Source organism: Acomys minous (genome assembly GCF_964271855.1).
Source record: "Acomys minous genome assembly, chromosome: 20".
Lineage (NCBI taxonomy): Eukaryota > Metazoa > Chordata > Mammalia > Rodentia > Muridae > Acomys > Acomys minous.
Window position 1 is genome coordinate 15,305,707 of NC_140502.1, and position 19,728 is coordinate 15,325,434.

The following is a 19,728-nucleotide window of genomic DNA, read 5'->3' on the forward strand; positions in this document are numbered from 1 at the left end:
GTTGTGTGTGTGTGTGTGTGTGTGTGTGTGTGTGTGTGTGTGTGTGTGCGCGCGCACACGCGCACACACATATAAATACCAGTGAAAATTAAAGAAAAGATCATAAACATGGGAAAGCAAGGGGTAGAAGGATGATGAGAAGAGTCATAATGTGCAGCTAATATATACTCTTTGTCACTTTTCTGCCATTTAAAACCATTCTTTTAAAAAAAAAGCTAAATTATATTAGAAAACATTTTAAATTAAGGTGAGTGTCTATGACCTATTACTTGTTATTGAGTTTCTAGTTTGGAGTCATGAACTCAGGCTCACAAATGCTGCAAAAATGATCTCTGAATGAGTTCAAAATTGCTTAATGCACTGACCTTTGACAACAGATAACAACATCGATTTCTTCCTATCGGTAGCTAGTTTCATAAGAAACTAAGGGATGTTAATGATTTTTGGCCTGCATTATAAATTTTACCCATCAGGGTTTGCTATAAGGAGCACAGGTGGCCAAGGTTGTAATACTAACAGCACTGGCACAGAGCTCGTCAGACCATGTCAGACTACATTTGGTTTGAAGGAATGCCTTTACCTGCCATAGGGTTTAAAACAGAACTCATAGCAGATGCTCGCAATAAGTTTACGATAAGAGATGAAGACACAATCATACTGACTTACCCCAAGTCAGGTAAGGACCATTACTAAGAACGATTCTGAATTATATGAAAAAGTTAAGGATTTGATCCCCATTAATTTGGGTGATGAACAGAGTGCTCTATGTGACTGATGTGTATAATTCTTTGTTGGCGTGGAGAGCTGAGTGTGAGAGCATTTCTACTTGGAAAAAAAGACCTCTTGTCTGTCCTACATGGGCAGAGGTGATCAGCAGAGCAATGACAGTGCATCCTGAGGCAGAATCTGACATTGGTATTCCTCTGAGGGGGGGAGAGAGAGAGAAAGAGAGAGGGGGGGAGGGAGGGAGGGAGGGAGGGAAGGAGGGAGGAAGTGGGAGAGTGATGCGAATAAACAGAGTAAATAGCATCAAGACATAGAAGCATGGATGTGAGACCATGTGGAGGAGAATACGGTGTCTGGGAGAACTACCATGGGCCTTGTCCAGATAGTGGAAAGGGAACAGAAACTCAAGAAACAAAAACATTGGGCATCATGGTAGTTTGGAGGCTATGGTTGTTTTTGCTGAGTAAAAGGAGCACTGAACATTAGGGTGGTGACATTGAAAGGGCAGTGACGTGGAAAATCCCAGGGCAGCGGGAATGCAGGAAAACAATTCAGGCAATAGCAATAGAGGAGTAAGCTAGAGAAACATCCACTAACGATTGAATACAGGAATTGTATTGAAACAAGAGTTCACAACAAAGACACAGAGGAAGACATTTCGGCTCACTGAACTGCCTGCCTTCCTGATCAGACTTGTCAGATCAGAACTTTTCTGATATTGTGGGGGAGAGGGGTGGGGAGGTGGACAGGAAAGACTGCCTTTGCTTAAGCAAACTGCTATACAGTATTTTAAATAGCAAAGGAAATAATGGAGGTCTTACGTCAAATATGAACGAAAAACAGAGGAAGGAGAGGGAGAACGAAACAAGGATCAGAGAGACTGGACTTCCGTAGAAAGATAAGTTGAATGTTATGGGTAATAGGAAATAACTTCTGATCTATTAATTCTGTGCCAAACTGAAGCAGAATCAAACTCTATAGAGCCATCCTGTCTAGCACTGCTGTGTAACTGCAAGACTTTACAACACAAATTTTAAAAAGGAAAAGAGTATTAAGTTAGAACTGATTTTATCATGTTCATTTTCAGTTCTCCTAAAATTTGCAGTTTGCTCACCTTTTTTCTTTTATTTCAATATATTTAGGTAATCAAGGAAGATTTTTTTAATGTACCCTGAAAGCTTATATAATCAATGAGGAAATGATTTTGTGTATAAATAAAGCCTGTAAGGGACACAGGTTGTCAGAGTAGGTCAAGCCATACAGAGATGTGCTTCCTCTCTGTTCCATCTCTCATAAAACAGAACTAAATGATGTCCCCGCTCTGATTCTTTCCTCTGTGCTCTGGCGTCCACACGCTTCAAGGTCTGCCCTTATCCAGGGATGGACCCCGGCATGAAATGTCTGGGACAGTCAAATACATCGCACCTAAATCTAGAATGACGGTGGCCCAGAGTTGAAGGGGGTATTCAGTAGGCGATTCGGTGTTTATTGAGTTACAGAGTTTCAGTTTTGCAAGACAAAGACTCGAGAATGTTCTGGATGAATATGCTTTGCACTTACACCAGGTAGACATAGTGGACAGTACAGGTCTTTGTCCTCCAAGACAGCTGCCCTGTAGATTGTATGGTTGCATTCTAGTTGAGGCTTTTTCACAAGTACGGTTGAAATGAGTGATGATCACTTTTCCTTCCTGTTCAGGAACAAACTGGCTGATTGAGATTGTCTGCTTGATTCAGACCAAGGGGGATAACAAGTGGATCCAGTCTGAGCCCTCCTGGAATCGCTCACCCTGGGTAGAGACTGAAATAGGATATTACGAGTTACTCAATAAGGAAGGGCCACGACTCATCAGCTCCCACCTTCCCCTCCACCTTTTCCCCAAGTCTCTCTTCAGTTCCAAGGCCAAGGTCAGTGTCCAGTGTTCGACGTTTTTGTTTTGTTTTGTTTTGTTTTGTCATGTGACTAAATGCTCTTTGGACTTTTCTACCCTGACAAGCCCTGGGGCTCTTGTTGAAGTGCACTCTGATTGCCTAGGCTAGAGGAGGTGAAGGTGGGATTCTTTTGCTCTAGGTTATGCTGATGTGGCTCCTTCTCAGACTATATTAGAGTGCCAGCATGCGGACCACCACACAGAGATCCTGGGCAGATGTATTGAAGAAAGTGAATTATCACACTATAGCATTCAGGAACTGCATATAGAGAGCAAACAAAGTTCAAACCCTAGTATACAGTGGATATTACTGCATTATTGTTGTCAAAGTCAATTAGCCAATCTTATTCTACAAATAACTCTGCCCTCTGGGTGAATCACCCAAGGCAATATTGCTTGTAGGGGAAGCAGCCTGACCAGGCATCAATACTCTAATAGTAAAGATTGTTCAAAAGTCATCTGTAGCCACAGTGTCTTTCTGTGTCTAAGTGTGTACAGAGGTAAAGTAGCCACAGGAATCTCCTCTGATCGAGGATCACCAGAGGGGATCAGGGACATCCAGATTCTAACCTATCAAATTTTAGAAAGATAATCACTCTTGAAAATGTTACAAGGGAGTTATAACCATTCACCTATATGCACGGATTTGGTAAACTTTTGACTGGGGAAATGGAAGTCTAAAGATATGAGTTCTAGAAGAGTTGATACAAAACATAATGTGCCTTTTATTAAAAACGATTACATTTTAATTTATCTCTTTTATGTTTGAGATTATAATAAAAAAAATACAGTCACATATGTCATTTTGCCCTCCCGTTTCCCTTCCAAGCCCACCCATATACCCCTTATCTCGGTTAAATTTATGCTTTCTTTTTTCATTAATTCATGTTATACCCATACACATACATGTACTTACATATTCATAAATATTTCAGACAATCTTCTCAGTCAGTACAGTGTTACTTTTATGTATCATTTAAGAGTTGGCATTTTGTGTTGCATAACCAATTATTACTGTAGTCTTTACAACTGTTGAATCAGTCTAGTTTTTTGTTTTGGGGTTTGTTTTTACATTATTAATAATAACCTTAGTTCTTTTGCTGTTCCATTTTTGTAAATCAAATAAAATAATAAAAGAGGACAATGACTATAGTTTTGCACATATGCATATATTTTGTCCAAATAAAAATAATAAAGTTTATAGAAAGTCCGTGGATATTTAATTTACATTTCATGTAAATTGTGCCAGTTAAAAGGTGATGAATGAATGCATTAACTTTCATGTACGTGTTTTTTTTTTTCATTTAAGGTGATCTATCTCATCAGAAATCCCAGAGATATTCTTGTGTCTGGCTATTTTTTCTGGAGTAAGACAAACCTTGTTAAGAATCCAGACTCACTGGAAACTTATTTTGAATGGTTCCTCAAAGGAAATGGTGAGTATCCTGTGAAATATAGGAGCTGAGGGAAACTCATTGGTAAATACAAAGCTAGATATAGGTTAGGCTGACCTTGAGCTCTGTACATAGCCAGGGATGACCTTGAAGCTTGGCTCCCCCTTCAGCTCCCTCCTGAGGTCTAGGACAATAAGACCCTGCTGCCATGATGTATTCATTTGATGCTGGGCCTCAAAACCACAATTTCATGTGTGTTATCGAACTTTGCTATGTGCCTAGCCTTTTAGTACCTTCTGCAGTTTTCACCTGGCTCCATTTTATCCCTCTACATTCAGCCAATCTTTGGTCCCAAGGTTTATTACCATTTTGGGTTTTTTTAAGATTTTTTAAACTTTTTAGTAATTTATTCTTGTTACATCTCAATGGTTATCCCATCCCTTGTATCCTCCCATTCTTTCCTCCCTCCCATTTTCCCCTTATTCCCCTCACCTATGACTGTGACTGAGGGGGACCCCCTCCCCCTGTATATGCTCACAGGGTATCAAGTCTCTTCTTGGTAGCCTGCTATCCTTCCTCTGAGTGCCCACCAGGTCTCCCCATTCAGGGGACGTGGTCCAATATGAGGCACCAGAGTTCATGTGAAATATTACCATTTTGAACATGATTGTGAAGTCTACCTGCTCTCACATACCACCACAGTACAGGGCACAGCCACAGCTTGCCCCATGTCACACTACCTTGGGCTATCTAGTTGTAATACTAGTAACGTAGGTCAATGACATTTGCGGTGGTTTGAACAAGAAATGTCCCACGTTTGGACAGTTGGTTCCCAGTGACTCATGTTTTTTCAGAAGGTTTATGAGGCAAGGCCTTGCTGGGTGAAGTATTCCATTTAGAAGGGCTGTGAGAGGTTAAACCATTAAGACACTTCCAGTCTACTCCCTCTGTTTCCTACTTGTAGTAGAGGAGATGAAATCTCAGCTTCCTGTTCCTGTAGACTTGCCTGCCACTTGTTGCCATCACCTCCTGCCCCCCCCCCATTTGATTCTTTTTGCTCTAGAACCCTAAGCTAATAATAAGCTCTCTCTTCCTCAAGTTGCCTTTATTCGGGGTGTTTTATCACAGCAAGAGAAAAATAACACCTGCTGTTTTCTTCCTGCCATGCTTCTCATTTGTGGATTTTCTTCGTCTTTTCTTCATTGGCTTCCAATGAAGACCATCCACCATTCATCATCCACCATTGTGTTAAGAAGCATCATTCCAAATACTGTAAATCACAATTTATTATTTACATGAAAATATTTTCATAGTCAGGAGGAGGGGATTCTTTATGCCTTGTATTTATTTAACTTTTATTGAAATATACTAATTATATATAATAAAGAGTTTCATTATGATATTTCCGTACATATGTGCTGGTGTTTTGATCACAGTGACAGTCCACTAATCTCTGTTGCCCTCCTTCCATTCTCGCTGACCTTTTCCTTCTTACGGACTGGCTCTTTTCTATGTTCATGTCCCTTTTCTTGATGTGGGCCTTTTGATGTGGGGCCCTTCTGTGATGTGACCCCGTGAGCTCCGCTGGTGTGGTTTACCAGAGGACAGAGGAATCCTTTTCAGAAGCATGGGTACTTTACTAGTAGCTATTCTCCTGGAAATAAAAACATCTCCTTCCACCAGCCACCACTAGCATACTATAGATCCTAGATCCTAGGAGGATATCTCCTAAACCCTGACCCTTAATTACTTCTGACTGCCTACAAATTCTCAGGAAAAAGGTAGCAGTTTGGGAGAACCTCCTCTCTCCTTGGTAGAATATTGAAGGGCCCTGTTTTTGTAGGTCTGGAGCAGTAATCACAGCTACTGTGAGTTCAAGAGTGTCGTGGCCATATCGTGTCAGGTTTTTTTTAATTTATTTATTTAATTATTCACTTCATATCCTGATTATATACCCTCCTGGTCTTACTCCCCCCTCTTTCTTCCCCTTTTCCTGCCTCACTGACTCCTCAGAAAAGGGGAGACCCTACTGACCAAACCACTCCAGCACATCAGGTTGCATTAAGACTGAGCCAATTCTCTTCCCCTGTGTCCCGGTGAGGTAATCAAAATCAGGCAATGGAGTCCACATCCGAGATGTCCTGCTTCCATTACTAGGAGACCCACATGAACTTCAAGCTACCAGTGGGCTATTATATGTGTAGGAGGCCTAGGTCCAGTCCATGCATGGTGCTTGGTTGGGGCATCAGTCTCCACAAGGCCCATCTGGGGCCTGATTAGTTGGCTTTGTTGGTCTTCTTATAGAGATCTTGTGTTTTCCAAGTCGTTCTATCTTCCCCCTCCTCTTTTCTATAAGACCTCATATACTTCGCCCAAAGTTTGTCTAGGAATCTCACCACATACTTTGATTTGGTGCTGGGTGGGGGGCCTTCCAGAGGACGGCTTTGCTAGGCTCCAGCCTGCAAGCACAGCAGAGTATTGTTAGTAGTGTCAGGGGTTGGCTTTCTCCCATGGGGTGGGTCTCAGGTTGGGCTAGGCATGGGTTTGACATTCCCTTGGTCTCTGCTCTGCCATTATCCCTGCATATCTTGTACACAGGGTAAATTTAGGATCCAAATTTTATGGGTGGATTGGTGTTCCCCCTCCCTCCAATAGAAGGTGCTGTCCAGTTAGAGGGTGTCCTATTCAATTTCCATGGCCCCTGCTACTAGAAATATCATCTGCAACCAGCTACATATCCTCCCAGAAGCCTACCCTGTTTCCACATTGTCACAGAGACATACAAAAACAGGGTTTCTCTCCCCTCTAACGGCCCTTTGTCCTACTTCCTACCCCCACACACACCCCTGCCCACTCTCCTTAGGTATGATCTCCACCTTCATTTCTCTCTGCATTCCTTCTCCTACCTTGTCCCCTCCCTCTATTCAAGGGCTTCTGGTGTCTATTCTATTTCTCCTTATGAGTGAGAATTAAGCATCCTTCCTTGGGTCCTCCATGTTACTTATCTTCTTTTGATCTGTGCGTTGTAGTGTGTGTATTCTGTTCTATATGGCTAAAACCCACTTATAAATGAGTAAATGCCGTATGTGACTTTCTGGGTCTGGGTTATCCCCACTCAGGGTGATGTTTTCTAGCTCCGTCCATCTGCCTGATAATGTCATGATTTTGTGGGACCATGGATGGGAGGCTGAGAATCTGTCCCTGGTATCCAGGAGTTGTCTTCTGTGAGGCATGAGGAGTGTGGTGTAGAGATGCTGGAGCCATGCTGGATCCCTGTGATTATGGAATGCATGAGTCCTGTTTAGGTAGGCAGAAGGTGCTGGGCACCAGGAGATTAGGACCATGTGTGTCTCTCGGACCCAGGAACCATTCACCAGGGCCTGGAAGTATGTGTCCCTAGCTCCAGGGATGCCTCTTCTCTGCCAGGAAAAGCAGATGTTGGCTTTTTGGCATAAACAGCCAGGTCACTTGCTTGGTCTGCAGTCTCTGATCTTCTGAGACTCGTGTACCACACACACTTGGTGCTGCCATCGTGGAGTCCTTTGTATATGTTTTTTAATGAGCTTACAAACTAATGAGTTTCCATAAGGTATTTTCATATATTCTTTGTTTTCATTAATTACATCTAATCTTTCCACCCCATCTTTGCATAAACATCCTCTCATATTCATTCTTTTCACTTTCATGCTATAGATGTTTGGGAACTTCTGTTTCTTTAAAGTGTCTTTTTCTTGTTCCCCTTCAACTGGTCCCTTTCTAGCTTTCTGTCCTTTTTATTTATTTTTTAGACAGTATGTAATTTTATTTCCTCTTAAAAACAACATAAGCAACTAAATGTTTTCTCATAAAATTTTGAGTCACCCAAAATGGCTCAGTCTCTGTATAAAACCGTTAACGCTCAACAGTTCTTCTTAGTGTCACACGGCGTCCCTCTGGCTCCACTGCCTGCAGCTGAAACAGAAGCAGCCAGACAAGTTCCCTCTGAATTCACTTGATTTTGAGAGAACCAACGACTGAGAACAGAACGTATGCAAGTTAACTTTGTAAAGTTAAAGGTGACTTTAACCTCTTACCTACTAACAGCCCTATGGGCAAAATATAGGGTACAGTATAACTTTTATCTTGGTTGACATTAAAATTCCTTAGTCACTTTAAAAAATAATCGGAGCAATCGCTGTAGGGAACCTGTTCTGAACAGAAAATTTTTCTTTTTCTTCTTCTTCAAAAAAAAAGGAATGTTTTTTAAAAAAACACACACACGAAAATAAGGGTGCATGTGATAGTGGTGCTCTAGGTGCATGGTCACTAACAAGCAGTTGCTGGGGTATGGTGACAGAGACCCAGGACCCATGAACATGTTCCAGAATGTGCCACCCAACGCTTCACAATGAGGAAAAGCCACAGCTCATACAAAAGCATTGCCATAAAAATCTCATAAATGTTATTTTTTTAAAAAATAATATATAAAAGATGCACAGGTTTTCTCTGCATGCACAGGCAGTGCTCAGTGGAACAATTTAGGCAGGCATGGCGGAGACAGAGCAGGAGAGGTCTGTACCTAAGCAGCTATAAGTAAAATATTTTAAAATACCAGAATGTACATATGTCAACTATCATATTCAGTCCATAAATGCCTACAGATCAGCTTGTCAGTCCTGGTAGAAAATTTCCATAGAAATTCAGGAATTCGGGGCTGGAGAGGTGGCTCAGAGGTTAAGAGCACTGTCTGCTCTTCCAGAGGTCCTGAGTTCAATTCCCAGCAACCACAGGCTGGCTCAACAGCCATCTATAACCTCCTCTGGCCTGCAAGTGTACATGGAGATAGAACTTCATATAAATAAATAAAAATTTAACAATATTAAAAAAAAGAAATTCAGGAATTCATACATAAGTTGCCTCTGGTCCAAGAAAATATCCCAAGGTCTAAGCAAACTTACATTTAAAGAGTAACGGTCTCAATTTAAAAATAAAGTAGTACAAAAGGACTAACAGAACCAGAACAGTGCAAATCACTACAGAGAGAGTCTGTTGCAGCTTTGTTACCAGCTGGCCTTCAGAACATAGGACACAGGTTAAAAAAAACAAAAACAAAAACAAAATTTGCCTTAGTTTACAATACGATTGTTTTCAAAAACATTTAGTACAAAATTTCATAAATTAGGTCTTCTGTGGGCCATATACAATCATAAAGGCTAAATTCAAATTCTACATTTTACAAACAAGTCTGGGAAAAGATGGAGTAAAGCCCGGAAGAATGGTGTCTGGTGTTACTACCGGCCTCAGAAAACAGTGCCGTGGATTCTGTGAGAACAGCGCACTCCTCACACATCTTCCTATTCAGGGCATGACAACACATATTGGAGAGAGAAAAAAAAAAGAAAATTACTTGTAACAAATTAAAAGATAGGTGTAAACACACCAGTTCTGGTCTAACAGTACATATAAAGCATACTGGGCTCAGAATTTGTCTGTTGCTAGCACCTGGCTTTCATACTATATCCTTTATCAAAGAATCAGACTGAAAATTCAAATGACCATTGAGAAAAGTCCCTAGTGGCCATACCTCACTCCTCTATATTCAGATTTTTACCGAGTTTACAAGTAAATCATAAGTCTTCTGAAAGTACCTGACTACCTCCTGCCAGGAAGGTGGATGTCATTAACTTGGGGCAGGAAAGGCAGTAAGAGCTCCAATTGTGCAAAAAGTGAGAAGTGTTCGGAGGGAATAAGTAGGTGTGGGCAGCTGCTGACATTATTCTCAACTAGCCAATGGTGGTCCAGAGGTCCGAGGATGGCTAAAGTATTCAGCTGAGGTTTAGAATAGAAGATGTAGTCAATTATACCCTTGAAGTCAAGTGTATAATTCGTGTAAGGCATCAGGCCATCCTCATGGGCACTCTTTAACTTGAAACCATGGGTGATCCTTCCATTGGTCATCCCATTCTTCCCATCACAGCTGAAGTTTTTAAGACTTTCATTGTACCTTAATTCCTTAAAGTCTTTACGATTTTTTTTCCTACTCCACCGGCGCTCAAGTACTGTCCAACACCAGAATCTGGCAAAGAATTTAGATCTGCCCATAACACAAGCGGAATAGTTCCACATTCTCCCAAGACACGGAATCTGAGGCTCCGAGAGGCTTTGTCAATACTATTCTTCACTTCTGAGAGGAACGTCACAGTTTGTACCAACTTCACATCTGAGTATTCAGGGACCCAATGCATATGAGCATTAGCCACCAGAATAAGCTGCCTTTCTGTCCCCAGATGTGATTTTTCCAGATGACGTTTCAATCGATTCCTTTCGAAGTTCTAGCAGTACTACAACTCCATTATTATCTTTCGTCATGACTCTGTTCAACATAGCTTCAGGCCCTTCTGAATTAGCCATTGCTAGCTGATTAAATTCAACAGTGCGTTTCCGAACCAAAGTAAAAATTTTCTGTCTTGAGGAACACTGCACAGCCATCCACACGCTTCCTTTCCTGTTCAGACATTGTCCCAGCTCGAGACTTAGGGCTAAAGAACCTATTATAGCTGTGTTCTTTCAGTTCTGCCAGGAAAAAAAAACCATAGTATTGCTCTGTTTCAACCTCCTGCAGACTAATTTCAGCATTGCAGCTCAAGATTTCTTGAATAATGAATGGCCTTTTTCCTGTAGTCTCAATTTAGTGCCCATGATGGACAACAGCCGTATAACTGCCGGGCGGCATATTTATCACAAAGAACATTATAGCACATGACAGAAAACAAAGATCTTTTTGCAGTGACTGACAAATTATCGAGCAAGTAGTTCAGTAGCGTTCTTGTTCCATCTGGCTCCAGACAGAGGTTCAATATATCCCGGGTAAGTGGATTTCCCTTCAGGCTTAAAGTCTGCAACTGAAACAGTTTTCCCAGCTCGGAGGGTAGAACTTGTAACTGGGTTGTAATTTAGATGGAGCTCCTTGAGTGATACCATGTTTCTGAGCTCTGGATTTGATTATAGGACAGGCCCGAGACATGCCAGATAGTGAAGCTTGGCAGTGTCTGAAGGAATACAGGACAGGAAATTGTCACTCAGAGGCAAAGCTGTCAAGTGAGTTAGTGACCACAAAGATGAGCTTAAGCTCTTACTTTTCCACTTATTTCAAGCTCCGCCCAATGTGATTTCTTTCCATTTGCTGCTTCCAAGGAGGGCATAATTGTGTACATCCTCCGAGGGTCAGGGGGCTCGTATTCTTCTTTGGGCATGCCTCTGGAGCTGCGCCGCCTTCCTCCACCACTGCCTCTGCCTGCTCCCAGTGAGTGCAGCGGGGTCTGCCCTGTGGAACCACCATACCAGTCCCGCCAGCTGCCACCTCTCTTTTTTCCCCCCTCCTCTGCCATCCTCTCACCACCCCGCCTCGCCCTCCTCGCCCTACCCAGCAGTCTTTGCCTTCTCTTCTGCGCCCCCCTCGTTTTCTGTCCTTTTTACACACTTCAGATTAAACATACTAAGAATATGTCTAAAATACTCGCATGAGAGAGAACATGTAGTGCTTGTCTCTCTGTGCATGGGTTACCTCATTAAGTATATTTTCCAGTTCCATCCACTTCCCTAGGAAGCTCATAATTTCAGTTTTATTGTTGAATAAAATTTATCTATTATACGTATCACTACTTCATTATCTATTATTCAGTAGATGAGCATCCAGGCTGAGCCTGTTTCCTAGCTATTATGAGTAGAGCTGAAATGAGCATAGATGTTCAAATGCCTGTGTGTTAGTATATATGCAAGCATATGGTAGTATACGCCCAAGTATATGCTAGTATAGACCTAAGTAGTTTGAGTATATACCTGAGATTGGATAGCTGGGAGTTATTCAAATATAATGACACCAAATATTGCTTCATTCCTCCTGAATTATCTGCTTTCAGAATTTCAATTAGACAAGCACCAAATCTTCCTATGTCATTTTCTGTTCTTGGTTTATTTTCATATATTTTGTTTCTTTTACATGGTATTTATATTCTTTGAAAAAATTTTAAGTGAACATAATGTATCTTGATCTACTAGTCTTTCCTGTATGCCCACCGACACACTATAGGATCCCCCAATGTGTCTACACGCAAATCTAATTCTTTTTTTTTAATACAACTAAGGCTAATTTGTGATGTTCATATGTGCATGGATGTAAGACCATCCACACTGGTATGGGAAACCTGACAGTGTAATATGCCCAAATTGGAAATAGCTCTTCAACAAGGACATCCTCTTAAGACACCCTCCCCCACCCATCATGGAATATTAGCAGACTTTATCTCTTGTGCAGTTTTCTAAGGGCAACCACTGATGATGTGAGCTCATTTGCACAACAGACAACTCATGTCCTGAGGGCAAGAGGCTCAGGGGACAATTTCAAAGCACTTCCCTCCCCCATACTCTAGCTTTTACATTCTTTCTACTTGTTGTTCCATGATACTTTCTGAGCCTTTGGTAGGGAGTTGATATAGAAATTACATCAATGACTGAGCACTCACGGTTATTCTCCATATTTTTTTATTCTTTTTTATTTTTTTATTCTTTTTTATTTGTTATTCCTTTTTTTTGTATTCTCCTTATTTTGATCCCTTATGAACCTCTGCACTAACTACTGCCAACTGCAAAAATAATCTTCTGTGACAAAGGTAAAGAAATGCACAAACCCATATGTATAAATAAAAACATTTAGAGAGAAGCTTCACAGTGTGGCCATTTAGTAAAAGAACAGTAGGAAACCCCACTTTTGAACTATGGTCTTTCCAGCCATGGGTTCATGACCATAGTTATAGTACCAGGAATGAATTCCTTTCAGGGGATCGAGCCTTAAATCCAATCAGACATCATTTAAGCACCATAACATCTATGGCATTATTGCATTGCTAGGCACACCTGCCCTGGGAGATCTGCACTGTACCACGTGGAAACAATGCAGGATAAGAACATTATGTGAAAAACCAGAGACTAAAAATTGAAAAAATAAGAAATTAAAAGGATACCCCTATAGGAAATTGCAGCTGTAGATGTGCTAAGTAGAGAGATGAAGCTCAGATTTCCCTGCCTCTTGTCTTTCCCACTAGAGGTGCTCTATATACTTCTCATAATCATCAGATCTGTGCCCCATATGTATGCTAAAGTTAGTCTAAAACCTCACAAGCATTCTCTCTCTCTCTCTCTCTCTCTCTCTCTCTCTCTCTCTCTCTCTCTCTCTCTCTTTCTCTCTCTCTCTCCCTCTCTCTTTCTCTCTCTCTCTTTCTCTCTCTCTCTCCCTCTCTCTTTCTCTCTCTCTCTCTTTCTCTCTCTCTCTTTCTTTCTTTCTCCCTCTCTCTCCCTCCCTCTCCCTCTCTCTCTCTCTCTCTCTCTCTCTCACAACACACACACAAAAACACACTTGACTTATTCTCCTCATTCACTTCATTGATGTAATTATTAATGGCATCATAACTCTAATTCATACCTTCATTGATTTCAAGCAATAGGTTGTAGTATTGATAGGGATCTTTCTCTCCGATACCACATGAAACGTCATTCTTCCCATCTCTGTCACCCATTCTTTCTGTCTTCCAGTGCACCTCACTAGGAGGAAAGTGTTTGTTTGTCTGTTTATTGAAAATAGCTTCCCAAAAAAAAGAAAAAGAAAAAAAAAGAAAATAGCTTCCCACTAACACACGGATCTTGTGGTTGTTTCTTGTTGTATTCATGAATTAGGTCTTGTCACTAATAACTCTCCAGGCTCAGCAAGGAGGTTCAAGCTTTTAATTCCAAAACTTATGAAGTGGAGACACGTGGATCAGTAGTCCAAAGTCATTATTCTTGTCTATGTGGCAAGGCTGAGCCAGCCTTGTTGACATGCCCTTTGTAATCCTTATCCCAAAACAAATATATTTTAACAATTTCCATGGCATAACCACTGTTAATTATCATCTAGATATATGTCATGGGCTTATCATTGGTGTCTTCACTAACATGAATTTGGCTCTTTCGTTTGTTTGAAGGCATGGCCTGAGTAAGTCAAGACTAGGCACAAATTCACTAAGTACCTGAAAATGACATTGAACTCAAGGAGTTCTCTTGTCTCTGCCTCCTGAGTGTTGGCATCACAGAAGTGTGCCTCATAATATGGCTTGGATTTAGCTTTATTTTGCAGTGTGTAGACATGTGTGTTTGTGATGGTGTGAGTGCAGATGTGTGAAGGTGGGCATGCTTATGCCAAGGTTTCAGTGAAGAAATTAGAAGGCAACAATGAGTGTTCAGTCTTGGTTTTTTTTTTTTCTGCGTTGTTTCTTTTCTTTCTTTCTTCTTTTTTTTTTTTTTTTTTTTTTTTTTTTTTTTTTTTTTTGTCCCTGTGTGTGCCCAACTAGGAAGTCCTAAGCTTTAGGGAACTCTTCTGTCTCCATCTCCATCTCATGGAATAAGCACTAGGATGACAAACAGAGGCCGAATTACTAGATTCATATGGTATCTGAGGATTAAAACTCAAGCCCTTACAAGTGAATGGCAAATAGGTGTTCTGAGCTTTCTATCTCTTAAGTCCACCTTTTAGTCTCTTTAATTTACAAAACTCTGTCATGTACTGCACAATTCACCTTCCCTCTACCAATTCTCTGTAGGACATCACCTTCAGCTTTCAGTCCAATCTTAGATCCTTTGAATTCTTGTTTCCTACTGCTCAGACCCTAGCTGAACTCTTACCCTCTCTCCTGACTTGATTCAGTTAGTTCTTCGGGTAATAAGGGAACAAGGCAAGTGTGCAATAGAGGATGAGATATAAAAAGTAAGCACAACCCAGAGCAAGAGCAGCGGAGACACCGAGATTGTGGAGAACACTTTAGGGTGGCACTGTGAATGGCCATGAAGACTTGGCATAAAGGCAGATAGAAGGCTATTCTTGGAATGTCTCCAATTATCTGTGTTTTGGAAGCTTGGGTCTCAAAGAGGCAACTACTGAGAAGTATTGGAACATCAGATATGGATGCCATTCAGATGGGCTCTCCAACAGAAGGGTTTAAGATAATTCTCCAGACAGAATGGTAATAAAAAGTCCACACATGGCCATACCCAAGCACCTCTCAATTCCTATATTGGTATGACAGATTTCCCCCAGCACAAGCCCCTGTCCTTGTTATAATCCGGTTAACTGTCTCCTTATGGCATCAGGGGTAACTCTGTGAGGTGATGAACTTGTTAATAAATTTGATATTATTTTATCAGTTCATTATTTTTGTGCATGCGTGCGCACGCATGTGTGTGTGTACCCCATGTTCATACTTTGTAATTGACACTTTCCTCCCCCATATACACAGTCCTATATGGATCATGGTTTGAGCACACTCGTGGTTGGATGTCCATGAGAGAATGTGACAACTTCCTACTACTGAACTATGAAAACATGAAAAAGGTAAGCATCATTCTTACATGCACCATACAGTTAAGGGCTAGAAAAAGCAGCCCTTCAGACACTGATTACCTATAGAAATCAGCCCTGGTGATGAGGAAGGTTACTGAGAGTTGTGATTTCTTTTCCTGTTTGTGTTTGTTTTTTGACTTTCTCTTTTTATCACATTTTCTTAATTAAAACAACTTTCAATTTTGAATTTAATTGATCATATTCATCCCCTACCAAGGCCTTTCAGATCCTCCACACATCCTTACCCATGAAATTTAAAGCTTTTTCTCAAAAAAAAAACCCAAACAAACAAAAAACAAAAATATGGTACAAAAACAAAACCCTCCAAATCAAGAAAATAAAATAGAGTAGAATACAATATAAACTGGTGTGCCCCCAAGTAATAAATATTGAGAACATTTTTATGAAATTGTTATAAAGCTGTATTATTCTCAGTTAGCCTAAGGAAACAGTATTATTATATTTGGTATACACATTAAATTCTGTCATGGTCTTTATGCAAGTTCTTTCATTCATCTTGATCATTGTCTAGTAATAATTCTATAAATTTCTTTAAACATCTCAAGGCAGATTGCATATTGTTCTAAATACTTTCAATGCCAGGACATTAGAGGAAAAGCCAGAAAGATGGATCACTGATTTCTGTTGGATCTATGTAGACGGTCTCTATAGCAACTTCCAACTTCTATCCCACAAGACAGAACTCCATAGTGAGGCTCTATCTTTAAAAAAAATCCCAGTGCACTTAATAGGTGGCACATACCTCTGACACAGGAGGATCTGAAACTCAAGGACATCATCCTCTACAAAACAGGTTTAAGTTTAACCTGGGTTGTGTGAGACGTTGTCTATAATATCCCCTCCTCCTTAAAAGAAACCCAGCCATAGGTCAGCCACGTTGGAAGCTCACTCAGTATACAAATGTTGTACATGAGCATAGCCTCTCTCCATGGCCAGTTTCTTTCCTAAATTCCAATCATGATTTCTCATATTATGGTGCCATTTCTTTACTGATGCTCCTTTTCTTATCTTCCATCCACAGTTCCTATCTCTGCATCTTTTTTTCCAGAACTTTCTGTTTATTGTCCTCTTTTTTGTTTGTTTGTTTCTTCTTCTTTTAGGACCCAAGGGGAACCGTAGAAAAGATCTGTGACTTCCTAGGAAAGAAATTAGAGCCAGAGGAGCTGGATCTGGTGCTCAAGTACAGCTCCTTCCAAGCCATGAAAGAAAACAACATGTCCAATTTTAGTACCGTCAGCGAAGATGTAATTACAAATGGTTTGAAGCTCCAGAGAAAAGGTAAAGAAAACTTCTAGCTTCAGAATATGTCAGAACGTGTGGAAGGCTGGATGTGTCAATGGGCCTCTAAGAAAGTGTTGAAAATGTATCATCAGCTGTGGTTCATCACACAGAGTTCCTCAGAGACCTTACATTGGAATTTTTCCATGATGATGATGTGGGCTTCAGGCTCTGAAAAGCTCATTTGTTCTGGGAGGTGATCTTCGGATTGCAGATGGTCACGTCCAATAACCTCCATGAAAAAAATGATAAAGTAGTCATGTTTCTATGCACATTTTTAAAGATTCCTGCATTGTAGACCTCAACTCTAAAAAAAAAAATGTTTAATTCAGTAGACCAAAGATGTGCCTGAGATGATAAACAGATAACCAAAAAAATTACATTAACAGCAGAAAAAGATGTTTGAATGGATCAAGATTGCAGTCCCAGAAAGTAGACCAAGAGGAGACCCCATAATGGCTAAGAAAATTATTCTCCAGTGTTAAAATCTGGTATTTGCCAACACATGTTTGGATTCCTTTAGGCTCATGGCTACTCTTCCTCTGAATTTTCTCTCCTAGAATGAGAATTTCCATGCTCTCTATGTCTGTGCCACCTTCCTCCTGGAAACAGATTATGGGTGTGGTTTTACAGCTATGCAGTTGAAAAGTAACTTTATTAGAATAACATGTTGAGCCTCACCCAGGTATGAATAGGTAATAATAAAGTGAGATGGGACCCAGAGTTGAAGGAGTTAATCAGTCATCAGATATTTAACAGTGAGTAAAAACATGGGTATGGATGAAAGAAGTAGAAAGCCATGGGCTTAATTTTCTTTTCCCCTTTAGATAGCCTGTCCTCCAGAGTGTGAGAATCAGATAAGAATATAAGGACATCAGGAATTTGCATAGAGACAATGAAGTTAAAGTTGTTATGATATCACACTTATTTAAGTACTCCGGGTGTCCTCACAATTGCAAGTTTGGACTCAGATTTAAACACAGTGACATGTCATAACTCACCACAAGAAAAATGGGTATTTATATACTAAGGATCAAGGCCTGTGGAAGAGGCAGAAGACCCCCAGACTTAATTCTCATTCAGAAGGGCAAATAGAATAGACTCCAGAAGCAGCTGAAGAGAAGGAACAGGATGGGAGCCTACCTTACAGATCCTCTAAAAGACTCCACCCAGGGGGGGGATCAGAGCAGGTGTGGAAACTCACAGGCAAACTTCAGGGCATAGTGCAAGGAGTCTTGTGGAATAGTTGAAGAATAGAAGGACCTAAAGGGTGCAGGAGCTCCACAAAGAGACCAATGGAACCAACAAATTCAGGCAGCTTCAGAGGCGGGGCATGATGCTGCAGAGACTGATGCACCAACCAAGGACCATGCATTGTGAGAACCTGCCAGATCCATATTCCTTTGAGGTCCCCTGTATCTGCTGGAAGAACCAAGTTGGCTGAAATGCTGCTCACAACTATGTATATCTGTGCACTCATGTGAACATACGCACACATAAGCAAAAGCAATTTAAAGGTTGCTTGCATGCTGTGAAAAACTTCTATAAGTAAACACTAAAATGTAGAAAGAACAGTTGGAGTTTGGGTCACTGAGATGATAAAAATTGCTGGGTTGGAGAGTGAGCTGGAAACACATGTGGTGGTTGGCAGGAATAATCTGTACATATAAAAAGGTAGACCCAGTGTTGGCGCTGTTAGATTGTCTAGCAGATAGGTTGGGAAAGGAAAAGTCAGTGTATAATTTCCACAGAGGTAGAAGTCTATATATATATATGATTTCAAGGCATAAGAAGGGTTCTCCAGGAACTGGTAGCTCTACTTTATTAATTGCATGGTCTTTGTCAAACAGATGGCAACAGCATAAGAAGGGAGGAGTGAGAACAGTACTAAGACCATTATTAACCCATCTATGTGTCTGATTCACATTTTCCAGGCACAATTGGGGATTGGAAGAATCACTTCACAGTAGCCCAAGCTGAAACCTTTGATAAAGTATACAAGGAAAAAATGGCTGGTTTTCCTCCAGGACTCTTCCCATGGGAATAAATTCTCAAAACATTCCAATGTTATATGGATACTGGTGTTTATTTTCCTGTTATTCTATTTTAATGAGTGGGTGTAGTCATTAAATAAATCCTCTTTTGGGGTTGTGATTTTTAAATGTAGTAGTATTTGTTACTTTTGGTGTTGCTGTGTGTGTGTGTGTGTGTGTGTGTGTGTGTGTGTGTGTGTGTACATTTCTGTTTGCAGTGTTGTTAGTGGCATATGTTCCCAGGGAGCTACAATTACATGTAGCTGTCAGCTGCCTTTTTTAGGTCCTATAAACTTATCTTACGTCCTTTTACCTGAGAAGTAGAGTATTATAAACCTCTGAGTCACCTCTCCGGCCCAGAATCTTCGAGTTTTGAGTCATCAAATATTTGCTTCTTTTATTGTTGGTTCCAGTGTATGGTTTGGCTTCTTTGTAGAAAATAAAATATGTGTTAGTTTGTGGGGTTATTTCTTGGTTCTTTATTCAATTACATTGATCTGTCTGTTTCTATGCCAATACCATGCAGTTTTTATTATTATTGCTCTGTAGTACAGATTAAAATCATGGACAGTGATAACTTCAGATGCTCTTTTTTTCTTTACTTATTTATTATAATTTATTAATATTACATCCCCTCACTTGTATCTCCCCATTCCCACCCTTTCTGCCTCTTCTGCCCTATTCCTCTATCAAGGACCTCTGGAAGGGGGACCTTCCTCCCCCAGCATCTGACCATCCAGATATCCTTCATCCCCTTCCTCTGGGTGCATGCACGGTCTCCCTGCCAAGAGGTTGTGATCAAATTGGGAGGACCAGAGTTCATGTCAGAGGCAGTTCTCGCTTCCCCAAGAAACTATGGAGAAAGAGCTGTCCGTTGGCTATATCTAAACATGGAGTCTAGGTTCACTCAACGCATTGTGCTTGGTTGGTGCAACAGTT

The 19,728-nt window shown here is 40.7% G+C and overlaps 1 protein-coding gene and 1 pseudogene across 2 annotated transcripts; one reads left to right on the top strand and one right to left on the bottom strand.

Annotated features, from left to right (window-relative positions):
* The first annotated feature begins 491 nt into the window (after positions 1 to 491).
* On the top strand, positions 492 to 18,920 carry LOC311591154 (sulfotransferase 2A1-like). The gene is made up of 6 exons (XM_084770522.1): positions 492 to 676; positions 2,425 to 2,633; positions 3,966 to 4,092; positions 15,354 to 15,448; positions 16,579 to 16,756; positions 18,691 to 18,920. Exons 1-6 carry the CDS (start codon positions 544 to 546, stop codon positions 18,801 to 18,803), a joined length of 855 nt encoding a protein of 284 aa, XP_084626648.1. The 5' UTR covers positions 492 to 543; the 3' UTR covers positions 18,804 to 18,920.
* LOC311591153 (CCR4-NOT transcription complex subunit 6-like) lies at positions 9,496 to 11,371 on the bottom strand (annotated as a pseudogene). The gene has a single exon. The product of its transcript is annotated as a CCR4-NOT transcription complex subunit 6-like (transcript).
* Positions 18,921 to 19,728: the final 808 nt, after the last annotated feature.